The following is a 13832-nucleotide window of genomic DNA, read 5'->3' on the forward strand; positions in this document are numbered from 1 at the left end:
GCTTTTTTCTTTCGCCAGTATCTGTCTGTCAAAACCTTTTGAGCTAAATGGCTTACTTTCGTTAATAGCGGACTATCTTTAGCGTACATTTTAATTAGGCAGTTTTTTGCATATTTTTCCCATCTTAAGTTCAGTGGTGGCTCACATGCTTCGGCATAAAGAGCAGGTATGGGAGTGCTGGGAAGACATCCCAGGATACGCCGCAGGCATTTGCGTTGAAATACTGCAGTTCGTCGTTGTACAGAATTGGGGGTGTGTCCATAGAAAACCGACCCATAATCAATTGTGTGGTCCGCTTGACCAATTAATCGAAGACAATTAATTAAGGTTTTTAGTTGAGATGAAAAAAAGCTAATGGCACGAGAGAGATTCGAACCCATACCTTCGGCTAGATACGCCGCTGCTCTACCACCTGAGCTATCGTGACCTCGATCCACTCGGACATCAACTCCCCTCTCAACCCCACCTTATGAGTTTTCCCTCCTTTTGCCATTTTTCAAATGTCGTGTAATCGGTGAAAAATGGCAAAAGGAGGGAAAACTCATAAGGTGGAGTTGAGATGGGGAGTTGGTGTCCGAGTGGATCGAGGTCACGAGAGCTCAGGTGGTAGAGCAGCGGCGTATCTAGCCGAAGGTCGTGGGTTCGAATCCCTCTCGTGCCATTAATTTTTTTTCATGTAAATTAAAAACCTTAATTAATTGTCATTTCCACACATTGTTAACCAGGTTCCTCTTACAGGATGAACGTAAGGCCAACGTCTCAGGCAGGCAGACTCAACCGCAAGCAGATATAAAATAATATGACAGTGCGGCTAGTGCTTGCAGGTTTTTAGAATTTTTCAATTTGTGTGAACTATCAATTAACAGTTTCAAAAATATGGCAGTTTTTGCATTTAGATTTTTTTTGGGGTGGGGAGGGAAAAAGTGATTTGAAAATATAAAAATATGCATCACTTCGCTATTAGAAATGTACTCTTGAATGCAAATATATTTTTAAATATGCATATCGCAAATTAAAACTCGTTAGTTTAAAAAATATTTTTTATTTGTTGCATAGAAATATTTTTTCCAAATAAAAAAAATATCAGCAGATCAGATTAAACAAAATTAAAAGCAACATTTGGATAAAAGTAAATTCGACGAGACTTGCGTTTTGAAAAATAGACAAAGATCCGGATAAGCTCGAAACAAATTTCTGGAATGATGTGATCAGCGTGAAGATGGACGGTGCGTTGTCAAGTAAGCATACAGACTGGTCGGCGCATTTCTTCACGGCGTAGACTTTCTTGTTGCATATAATAAAACCGCTTTCTTCGTACATGTCAAAATATGACTTAGTGTCGTCCGGAGCGGTAGTAAAACACATTTCGTGGTTGTACAACGTGAAGTCGCACGTGGACGAGGCGTTCATTTTCTTCTGCGAATTGCATACCATTTCTCGGCATTGTTCGGATTTTCTCACGACGGCGTTCACCCTGACGAGCAATTTGCTTCTGCTCTGGCTCAACGGGAAATTTCTGTTCAGAGTGACCCAAGTGACGTGTTCGCACTGGAGGTTTCCTTCTTGTATCTTTTTGAATTCGGAGGAGTAATCAATGCTGTTTTTATCGTTTAACTTCATGGCTTGGACCGTGGTCGAGTAGCTGAACGGGTAAGTCACTTTTATTCCCGCTATATCGACGAAATCATCCGGCTTCTCGTAGTCGCATTTTTCGTGCAAGAAACCGATCTCGGGGAACCGTTGGACGGCGTCGTCTTTGGACGCGTCGACACCGGCCAAAATCAAGATTTCCTCCAGTTTCATCGTGTACGTCTTCTTGTTTAACACCGGCTTTTTAAGACAGTGGCAAGATGTTATAACGAATAACCTACTCACGATAGCAGCGGCGCAAATATGTTTGTTAGAGGCGATGTTCTTCAACTGGGCTAAAAAAGGGTAAATGCCGAGTTGGCACACCTTCCCCGATTTCATGCTATCCCATTGATTCTCAGCATGTACGGTTATAAAAAAAATAAAATGTATCAAGACTGAAAGCGTCCGGTGAAAATGTTTCATAATATTTCAGACGCAAAAATAAATAACATATGCTTTTATTTATTTTTTTTTACTTAATTTATTTTCAACTGAGTTTTAATTTCCGATATGCAAATTTAAACATTTATTTGCATTCAAGAGTACAATTCTAATAGCAAAGGGGCTAAATAACCTTCAATTATTACACACACAGGATGTTCCCAAGAACGACAGATACCTCAGGAGTTTAGCCTACATGCTAAATTGGGCCAAAAAGTGACAATTTTACAAATTCTCACTCTCAATTATATTCCTGGATATTTTACTTTTCTGCTGACTTCGTGTGATCTGCGTGGTGATGAACCTGCTGTTTCATCGTTCCGACCATTTTTGTTTACGAGGTTTCGCAAAAGCATATGTTATATCAACCCTCGGGGTGACGGTGTTTTTTTTTTTTTTTTTTTTTAAAGCTAATTTGTACGTATGTCGAACGGGAACCTTTACCTTACAGTGATGAGCGCTTTGTCAACGCCTAAACCGTTGCGGCCAACGACGCCCCCTCCCCAATTTTCTGAAGTCGGTCAAGGATATAGACAGGGTGAGGCAAGCCCGTAATCTGACGAAGAACCGACACTTAAAAAAATCCCAGGAATTGTGAAAATAGCTCGGGTTTTATACAAAAATTATCAGGCCAATAATACAACTAGCTGTCCCGAAAACAGACATCAATACTTCAGAATTCGACCTCTGCTTCTACCATTCGGGTAAGGATCTGGCGGAGGTCGGCGGTAGGATGCAGTCGGCGATAAACGATGTGGCTGCGATAGCCGAGGAAACCGGATTTACCTTTTCCGCTTCGAAAACGGTGTGTGTTCACTTTTGCAGATTGAGGAGAGCCCATAGCCCCCCTCAACACTGCCTGAGGGGCACACCTGTGAGGTACGTGGAGAAGGTGCGGTTCCTCGGCCTCCTGTTTGATGAAAAGTTGAGATGGCAGGCACACATCGACGCCGTCGAGGTCCAGAGCAGGAAAGCCCTCTCACTGTTGAGATTTGTTGGTCGCTTTTGGTGGGGAGAGGACAGAGAGACTCTGCTAACAATTTTTGACTCGCTGCTTTGTTCCAGGATCTTTTATGGATTTATGGCTTATTCCTCGGCCCGAAAAACGCGCTTGAGAAAGCTCGATAGGCTCTATTACCAGGGTCTCAGAGCAATCTCGGGGGCGTTCAGGACCAGCCCCTTGGCCAGTCTGTGCTTCGAGCTGGGGGTCTTGCCTCCCGAACTTCGGAGAGAGCAACTCAACCTCGGTTACGCGGCCGGGTTCTTGGCCAAGCCGGAGCACCCCCTCGCTATGAAAATTCTCCACTGCCCGTACAGAGTAGTTTACGACAGGCTTCGCTCGCGTACGCGACCCCTCGGGATCCGCTTCGGTAAGTCCTTAGGGAGAGCCGGATTGGCGCTGGGGACGGTGCTTCGGGTGGGGCACCGCCCGACACCCCTCTGGACCCTTCCGGCCGTACTCGTCCGCGACGATCTGGCGAACTTGCCGAAATCGTGTACACCGCCATACCTCTACAAGGCTAAGTTCCTTGAACTTAGAAATAGATACGCCGGTTTTCGTCTGATTTTTACAGACGGGTCCAAGACCGGCGATGGTGTGGCGTGTGCTGTGTATAGCGAGGGAGTAGCCNCATTCTTTTTATCTCTCATATTTTCTACATACTTTATCTTTTAATACAATTAATTAAATCTCTCTCTCTCTCTCTCTTTCTCTTTTCCCTTCTCTCTTTCTCTCTCCCGTTTTTCATCTCCCACTCGCTTTATTTCTCTCTTTCTTCTTTTTCCCTCTGCTTTCCTCTCCAAATAATTTATATCTCTCTTTAATCTTTCCTCTTCACTCTTCCTGTATACCTTATGTCTTAGTACATTTTATTTCGATGAGCTGGGTTATCGACCTGCTGGAAACATGAAGTTTTTTCGGAGGATCTACGGAAGAGGTCAACACAGAGAAAAACTTCCTTTCGGTTTTCGCCGAGCTTTCGAAAGTTTTTTTAAACTGTCATCTTCAGGGCCTGTTTTATTGTCATATAAAAAAAAACAATTAAAAACATGAAAAAACAAATTGCACAAAAATTGAAATATCTGAAAACAAACGAAGAGAGAAAACGAGTTTGTTGCCATCATTTTTTCGGGGACCGTTTCCCGGAGCCTTTGTTCCTTTCGTCGAAGAGGGTTTGTTTTTTGTTTTTTTGATCTGTGCTCTTAGTGTAAAGTAATTTAAATATAAGATAAATTAGTTATATATATATATGTATGTATAAGAAACACACTGTATCGCATGTACCTGAAAACAAAAAAAGAAGCTTTTTACTAGTTTTTTACTCTTTTATGAGGTAACCTTTTCTCGACCACGTTTTTTAATTTTTATTATACTTATAGTTGTAATTTTTAATTATTAATTTATTCAATTTAAATAATGTTTAGATGCTGAGCCCCAAAAAAATGTTAATTTACTTCTGTACTTTGCAATTCTTCTGCAATTTGTTTTTCATGTTTTTAATTGTTATTTTTTTATATGATAATAAAGCAGGCCCTGAAGATGACAGTATAAAAACTGTCGAAAGCTCGGCGAAACCGAAAGGAAGTTTTTCCCTGTGTTGACCTCTTCCGTAGATCCTCGGAAAAAAAAATACTTCACTAAAGCTCTCCGTGGCCATTTCATTTGTCGTCGAGCATCCAACCCGATTACACGACATTTGAAAAATGGCAAAAAGGAGGGAAAATTCAAAAGGTGGGGTTGAGATGGGAAGTTGGTGCCCGAGTGGATCGAGGTCACGACAGCTCAAGTGGTAGAGCAGCGGCGTATCAAGCCGAAGATCCTGGGTTCGAATCCCGCTCGTGCCATTCACTTTTTTATCTCAACTAAAAACCTTAATTAATTGTAATATATTAATTGGTCAAGCGGACCACGAAATTAGTGAATTTATTGAAAACTACGTTAAATTTCCAATAGAATGTGATCAATACTAAACATTAAAGGTTCGGGAAATAAGCGTTTTAGTAGGGAGAGCTTAAAAAAAATTATCAAAGTTGAAAAACTTACTCTAATGATTCTAAACTACTACTTCCAAACCTAGAGACCAGAAAATTTCAGAAAACATACTCCATTTAATATCCTTTTCAGTGGTGCAATTGCTTTTTAAATTGATTTTTCAAGATGAAGCAATTGATGAAGGAAAAGAAAAAACCGTGGTTGAAGGAATGGTAAGATGGAAAGATTATTATTTTTTTTCAATTAATTAAGGTTTTTAGTTGAGGTAAAAAAGTCATTGTCACGAGCGGGATTCGAACCCACGATCTTCGGCTAGATACCAGTGAATTTATCACGAAAACTAGTGAAATTAATAATAATAAAAAATAAAAATCTTAAGGAAATTTTGAATAAATTTATCAAACGTTTTTTAATTTTGATTCGAAATGCTCTCTCTCACGAAGCAAGGTCGTGAAATCTTAAAAAATCAGAAAAATGGAATAACTCCGAAACTGCTGAGATTCGGACCATAGTTAATTAGTACTTTACGTGACTTTTACATGAAGTCCAAACTATGTTGATTTTCTTTAATTTGACGGACAATTCCATCACCGATAGTTTTGTTCCGAGATATTTTTTAAAAGGGGTGCATCTTTATTGATAAAAATGTCAGAAACTTTAAATTTTTTGACCCTTTCCCCCTCCTAACTTTGAAAAATCACGAAAATTATATTCTCGATCAATCAGGCTGGTTTTAGTCTCATTCTACTCTGAAATAAATGCGTTATGAATGTTGTTTCGAGTTGTTTTATGGTAGTATTAGCGGTTTACTTATTATTTCACAAATAAGGTCAGAAAATGTGTTTTTTCCTATTGTTTTAACCTCAGCTCTGTTTTGAAGGCTTTTCGGACCCGGGTTTATAGGACCTTTTTTTACTCAGCATTCAATTTCCTATAAGTTCTTAATTTTTGAGCCAAGATTTGGGGCTACCCAGTATGTATTAAATATTTGTAAAACTGATTGAACAAACTGATTCTAAACTAAAACAAACAAGAAGGAAACTGCCATCAATAATGGTAATGAAGTCAGTTTTCAAATTCCACCTCTTTGGCAACCACTTCAGGGCAAAATATTAAGGATATTAGATCTTCTCATTGCACTTTGATATCGGGTAATGAGAAGAAAAGTTTGACCTATGATGCTGATAGTTCTGGCTCTTCAGATTTAATTAGCAAATCGGGGAAGCAAGAAGGCTCAGCTTCAAAGTTACAGGTCAAAAATGTTACAGCAAATCAAAATATTGTAAATACTGTTTTTTTTTTTTTTTTTTTTTTTTTTTTTTTTTTTTTTCACGACCGCGGCGTGAGAGTCTCTCATGCTAACCACTCGGCTACCGCCTATACCTTTACAGTCATTCATTGACCACTATTATCGTCAGAGCAAAGAAACTAACCTAAATTACTAAGAGCCAGTATATACAAGTATATACAAAAAAAAGTATTACAACTCAAAAATGGGTAGTTTTTAGGGGTAGTACTGCAGGATTTTAAAAGGTTTTTTTTCGGTTAAATCATGAAGTAATGAAAGACAATGGTGATTGATCTTGTCGGTTTTTATTGGCAACAATCATAATGGCGTGTATTTAATATATAAGTCAAAAAAATAAACTTCCATTTGTCTCTCCTGTATTTTTTTTTTTTTTTTGAGTTGTGTTACTTTTCTTGTGGGTGCGATATTTTTCTCTTACTATCAAAAATAAATTAATACACTTACAGTCATTCGATGATCACAATTATCGTTAGAGAAAACAAACTGACTTAAATTACTGAGAGCCAATATATGAAATAATAGTGAGTCAACAAAAAAAGGGGTTTTTTTAGTGAAAGTACAGCTGGATTTTTAAAGGGTTTTTTTTCTGTTAAATCTTTGGGAAACGAAAGACAATATTGATTGATCTTGTCAGTTTTTAGTGGCAATAATCGTAATGGCGTGTATTTAATATATAGGTCAAAAAGTAAACTTCCACTTGTCTCTCCTTTTTTTTTGAGTTGTGTTACTTTTCTTGTGGGTGTGCGATATTTTTCTCTTACTATCAAAAATAAATTAATACATTTACAGTCATTCGATGATCACAATTATCGTTATAGAAAATAGAAAACAAATTGACTTAAAATACTGAGATCCAATAAATGAAATAAAAGTGAGTCAACAAAAAAAGGGGTTTTTTTAGGGAAAGTACAGCTGGATTTTTAAAGGTTTTTTTTTCTGTTAAATCTTGGGGAAACGAAAGACAATAGTGATTGATCTTGTCAGTTTTTATTGGCAACAATCGTAATGGCGTGTATTTAATATATAAGTCAAAAAAGTAAACTTCCAGTTGTCTCTCCTTTTTTTTTTTTTTTTGAGTTGTTTTATTTTTCTTGTGGGTGTGCGATATTTTTCTCTTACTATCAAAAATAAATTAATACACTTACAGTCATTCGATGATCACAATTACCGTTAGAGAAAACAAACTGACTTAAATTACAGAGAGCCAATAAATGAAATAAAAGTGAGTCGACAAAAAAAAGGGGTTTTTTTTATGGAAAGTACAGCTGGATTTTTAAAGGGTTTTTTTTCTCTTAAATCTTTGGAAATCGAAAGACAATATTGATTGATCTTGTCAGTTTTTAGTGGCAACAATCGTAATGGCGTGTATTTAATATATAATTCAAAAAAGTAAACTTCCATTTGTCTCTCCTGTATTTTTTTTTTTTAAAGTTGTATTACTTTTCTTTTGGGTGTGCGATATTTTTCTCTCACTATCAAAAATAAATTAATACACTGCAGTCATTCGATGATCACAATTATCGTTATATGAAAACAAACTGACTTAAATTACTGAGAGCCAATATATGAAATAAAAGTGAGTCAACAAAAAAAGGGGTTTTTTTAGGGAAAGTACAGCTGGATTTTTAAAGGGATTTTTTTCTCTTAAATCTTTGGAAATCGAAAGACAATATTGATTGATCTTGTCAGTTTTTATTGCAAACAATCGTAATGGCGTGAACTTAATACATAAACACAACGACACGCAAGAATGGCACAATTACACAGAAGACAAATACTTTGAGCCCTGAAGATGATCTCAATAAAGATCGAAACGTTGGCACGATAAAGAAAATGTTTTTCTGAAACCTACATCACACCAGACCGCATCTCACGATTTCGGAATAATTAATACATAAGTCAAAAGAGTAAACTTCCATTTGTTTCTCCTGTATTTTTTGGAGTTGTGTCACTTTTCTTGGGATATGTTTTCTGTTACTATCAAAAAAATTAATACCCTTACAGTCATTCGTTGATCACAAGTATCCTTGAGAAAATAAACTAACTTAAATTACTGAGAGCCAATATATGAAATAAATATGACACAACAAAAAAAAGGGGTAGTTTTCTAGGGAAAGTACAGCCGGATTGTTAAAAAAATTTTCGCCTTAATCTTAGATGAACGAAAGAAGATATTGATTGATATTGTCAATTTTTATTGCCAACAATCGTAATGGCGTGAACTTAATACATAAACACAACGACACGCAAGAATGGCACAATTACACAGAAGACAAATACTTTGAGCCCTGAAGATGATCTCAATAAAGATCGAAACGTTGGCACGATAAAGAAAATGTTTTTCTGAAACCTACATCACACCAGACCGCATCTCACGATTTCTGAATAATTAATACATATGTCAAAAGAGAAAACTTTCATTTGTTTCTCCTGAATTTTTTTTTTTAGTTGTGTCACTTTTCTTGGGAATGTACGATGTTTTCTGTTACTATCAAAAAAATTAATACCCTTACAGTCATTCGTTGATCACAAGTATCCTTGAAAAAATAAACTAACTTAAATTACTGAGAGCCAATATATGAAATAAATATGACACAACATAAAAAAGGGGTAGTTTTCTAGGGAAAGTACAGCCGGATTGTTAAAAAAAATTTTCGCCTTAATCTTAGATGAACGAAAGACGATATTGACTGATATTGTCAATTTTTATTGCCAACAATCGTAATGGCGTGAACTTAATACATAAGTCTAAAAAGTAAATTTCCATCCATTTCTACAGTAAAATATTCGTTTTTTAGTTATGTCACTTTTCTAGTGGGTGTAGCTCAGTGTTGGGCAAAAATGAGCCATGTCTAATGATTAATGATTGATCACTCAGACCGTTAGTCATGATTGGTAGTAAGTGATTAATTTAGTCATTAGTCACCATATGTGATTGATCATGATTAGTAATTAAATACGACGCATGACTAATTTAGTCACAATATAGTTACTCATGACTAAATTTCGATAAATCATGTTCAAATGCGTGCTCAAAAAATGAAAAATACACATCATCACTTTTAAAATATTTTCTAACAGAAATTTATTTCATCAAAACGAAAATCCTTCAACACCTTATTTAACAAAAATCAATCTTCCAATTAAACTACATTGTTATGAAAATCCAAAAAATTATGATAATAATAAAATAAAATCTTAGAACAAGCTACGCTTTGAAAATTAAATGTTTACATAACCGATTAATGGAAAAAGTATTTCTTTGAATTAAAATTTATTCCACTTGAAAGGAGAGATTTCTACATTATTTGGGAAAAAAAACACCATCTAGGGTCTTGAATGTAATAAAATAGACATGTAGAATAATTATGAACTTTTTTTTTATAACACTTTTTGAATGTTGGCCTTAAGCATGACTCTCATCTCAAAATTTTTATCCGGAGTCTGTTGGATTTTGGTAAGCCAGAGTTGGGCAAAATCAACCTACTTCCATCATGATTAAGAATTTTGATTGAAGTTTAATCATGATTGAATTAGTCATGAGTAAATTAATCATTGTACGATTTAGTCATATCTCATGATTGAATTAATCATGATTAAATCACATAATGATTAATTCACTCATGACTAATTCAATCATGATTAAACTTCAATCAAAATTCTTAATCATGATTGAATTAGCTAGATTTTGCCCAACTCTGGTGTAGCTTAGGATTTTGTAAACATTTGAGCACTTAATATTAAGCGTTTTCGAAAGGAGAAAATATTAAAAATTGCCAAGGGGTAACCAATTCAAATAAAAGAACTTCGTTGCTTATAAAAGTAGGAGTGAAGTGAGATTGGCCACAATGTAGATAGTACTACTTTGATAGTATTTACTTTTTTGGGAAGGACTGGAAATTTTTTTCTTTTCTTTGGAGTTCTCTCAGTTTATGGACTAAAACGAGAACGGTCTTGGCCACAGTGTTAGATATTACATCGATAGGCTAATTTTATTTGGAGCGGGTCTGGAACTTGGCCCCTTTTCCACGGTTAAGCCTTTTTGAGGGAATTTACCGTGCAGGTTTTGCCGAAATTTCCTCGGCACAATAATTCAAGTTTTCACGTCCTTGTTTGTCAGAGGCATTTAAGGGGGGGGGCGAATAAAACGAGCATGAAAGTGTTCTAAATTGGAGCGGACCGAGTTCAAAAGCCTTTGAGCGCTTTAGAAACTACACACAAAAGTTGACGTTCCATCATTATACGTTCTCCAAAGAAGAAATTTAAGAATAGTTCGGCCTCTAAGCACCGAGAAGAAAAACACTCCTTAACCGACGATTCGTTGGTAAAATCACAAAACACAATCGGTGCTTTTCAGTCAGATAATAAGAGAGAAATAACAGAAGAAAAATCACACTGATGATTTTCTTGTGTTTTATGAACATGGTAATCCTTTTTATTCTTTTCCAAGGTGTAATTTTAATTACAACCACCAATATAAAATTATAAAAACTTCCTTTGATCTAATTATACTTTTTTTACCTTACTTTCTTTAAATACTAATGACTACAGAAATATTCTCTTTACGGGGCGTCGGTGGCCGCAACTGTTTAGGCGTTGACATGGCGCTCATCACTGTAAGGTAAAAGTCCCGGGTTCGAATCCAGCGGCCCTGATTTCGAACCCGACATATTTACAAAAGGCCTTTTTTTTAAACACCGGCACCCCGAGGGTTGATATAACCTCTGCTGTTGCGAACCCTCTTTAAAAAAAATCTCTTTGCCAAAGTATGCCGATAATTATTTAATTCTACTTATACCTGACTAATTTTTGTTTTTGTTTTTTTGTTAATTTTATTACAGATGCGGTTACGAGGTCAGCGTTTTTCTTCATAATTGCAACACTTCTTCTCTTCTGCGGAGAGTTCTCTTGTATCTACGGACATTTTCATAGAAGCCGCAGGATTTACACTTTTGTATCTGGAGTTATTTTCATAATATCAGGTAATTTATACAAAAATGGCCTTACCTCCTTTACCTCCTCCTTCCTCTTTCTAAAAACTGGGGTGCCCCAAGGCTCTAGCATCTCTCCTAGCCTTTTTTCCATTTATATCAATGAACTGCCCGACTCCATCCAGTCCTGTAATTATCACCGATGACTCCCAAATATACATATCCATCCACCCTTCCGATCTTCCCTCGGCCATTCTCAAGATCCAAAAAGACCTAAACTCCATCAACGAATGGGCGCATAAAAATTCCCTAGTCCTCAATCCGTCCAAATCCACCGCCATAATTATCGGGTCCGGGCAACTCCTCAATTCCCTCCCCAGCATCCCACCGCTCATGCTAAATAACCATCCCATTCCCTTCTGCTCTTAGGTTAAAAACCTAGGAGTAGTCTTTGACCAAAACCTTTCCTGGGATTCTCACATTTCCCAAATTTCCCGATATTGTGTTGCCTCCCTCAGCCTGTTTCGTCGGTCCTGGCTTCTCTTACCTTTCTCCACCCGCAAACTCCTTTNATTTCAAATTAACCTTCTATAATTTCAAATGAACCCTTTTTAACTTCAAATTAACCTTCCTTCATTTCAGATTAACGTCTTTTAATCAAATAAACCTTTTTTTAACTTCAAATTAACCTTTCTTAATTTCAAATTAACCTTCTATAATTTCAAATGAACCCTTCTTTTAAGTTCAAATTAACCTTCCTGATTTCAAATTAACCTTCTATAATTTCAAATGAACCCTTTTTGACTTCAAATTAACCTTTCTTAATTTCAAATTAACCTTTTATCATTTAAAATGACCCCTTTTTAACTTCAAATTAACCCTTTCTTTGAAGCATTTAAATACAAATTAATCTGGCTCTTCGATTATGACAATAATTTACAATTAAAATTAAAAGATCTTCAATTACATATAAAAACAAATGATTTTTATAGTAATCCAAGATTGTTTTTAAACATAAAATAATTGGTCTATGAAATAATTATTTTTTATTTAAAAAAATCTTATTTGTTTATTAATTTTGTGTTCCCTTGTGTATATTGAAAGTGAATGTATTTGTTACCCCCATTGGCTACCCCATTTACCCTTAAAATTATTTATTTTTATATAACATTTAATTTTAATTGTAATTAATTTTCATGTGAGTTGTCCGATCAAGAATCAATCAATTTAATCCTTTAAAAAAAAATAGTTCCTACTCACAGTAAGTTGTTTTCAACCGGATCATTTCAAAACAACTTACTGTACGTAGGAACTATCTTTTTAAAAAGGATTACACACCACACTCACTCCATCATTTATTATTTCCAATCAATTTTATGTATATTGTTTTAAAATTGTCAAATTAAAAGATCTTTTATTTATATTTAATTTTATAGGATTTTCGATTTTAATTGTAATCAATTTCCATGTGGTTTTTTTTTTTTTTTTTTTGTTCATATGGTATTCTAATAGCACAATTATTTTATTTTAAAATATTCTCACATTAAAAGAAGAATCATTTGTTTTTGCATTTAATTTTATATTATTTTTTATTTTAATTNGGTTTTTTAGTTTTTTGGTCATGGTCTTCAAGAACACAATTATTTTATCCTTTAAAAATCTCACATTAAAAGAAGTCATGTATTTTTATATTTAATTTAATTTTATTTTTTATTTTAATTATAATTCGAAATGTAAAAAACAATTTATGCTCAGAAAAAAGATTAATTTGAAGTTAAAAAATGTTAATGCAAAAGAAAAAATCTTAACTTGAATTTAAAAATGGTTAATTTGATGGAAAAAGGTTAAGTTGACAGATAAAAATTAAATTTTGGCATTAAATAGAATCTGTTTCTCCCATTAAGTTGGGTATTGGGTATTTTAATTTTAAATTTTTTATCAAATCTGAATTTTTGATCATGACTTCAACAGGCAAACCCAAAACCTTGTCTGCCTGAAGCTTTAATTGATTTAATTGAGCTTTTCTCATTAGCCTGCGAATTGTTTAGCTTCTATATGGATGAAGATGTGTAGAGATGGTAGATTTATATCGCATATGTCTTCTAAGCGCAATTTGTTCTTAGTCAAATAAGTTTATTCTGAGCCGATTTGCACAAAAAAACCATAACTAACAACATAAATTCTTCACCACTTGACCTGATAAATTGTCTTCCTTTTTTCTTCACCCTTTTCATAAGAATCCATTCTAATGTTTTACCCACCTTTTTTTCCATTATCCTGTCAACTTATTTTATATTAGCACCAGGTATATTTGAAGTGATGAAATTTTCTTTGCATCATTTTTAGGCTTACTGATGTTGATTGGACTTGTGATGTACATATCAATTTTCAAGGCGGAAATCGGCGGAAAATTGAGGCCCAGGTCTCAGCTACAACCTCCACAATTTACATTTGAATACGGCTACAGGTTGGTATTTTCATCTTGTCTACAAATTTGTACAATGGAGCGTTTGTTTATTCAAATGGT

General features: G+C 35.1%; 2 protein-coding genes across 2 annotated transcripts in view; one reads left to right on the forward strand and one right to left on the reverse strand.

Moving 5' to 3' along the window:
* The window catches only part of LOC106673530, a 44060-nt gene that overhangs the window by 23026 nt on the left and 7202 nt on the right, over positions 1–13832 (forward strand). Inside the window, exons 3-4 of the mRNA XM_024225510.1 lie at positions 11216–11356; positions 13652–13772. Of these exons, the coding sequence (XP_024081278.1) occupies positions 11216–11356; positions 13652–13772 (262 nt within the window). The remainder of the gene's footprint in view (positions 1–11215; positions 11357–13651; positions 13773–13832) is intronic.
* Positions 1051–2073, reverse strand: LOC112126444. The gene has a single exon (XM_024225511.1). It carries the CDS (start codon positions 2053–2055, stop codon positions 1084–1086), a length of 972 nt encoding a protein of 323 aa, XP_024081279.1. The 5' UTR covers positions 2056–2073; the 3' UTR covers positions 1051–1083.

This window comes from Cimex lectularius, unplaced genomic scaffold (genome assembly GCF_000648675.2).
Source record: "Cimex lectularius strain Harlan isolate CLEC.00 unplaced genomic scaffold, Clec_2.1 scaffold6, whole genome shotgun sequence".
Lineage (NCBI taxonomy): Eukaryota > Metazoa > Arthropoda > Insecta > Hemiptera > Cimicidae > Cimex > Cimex lectularius.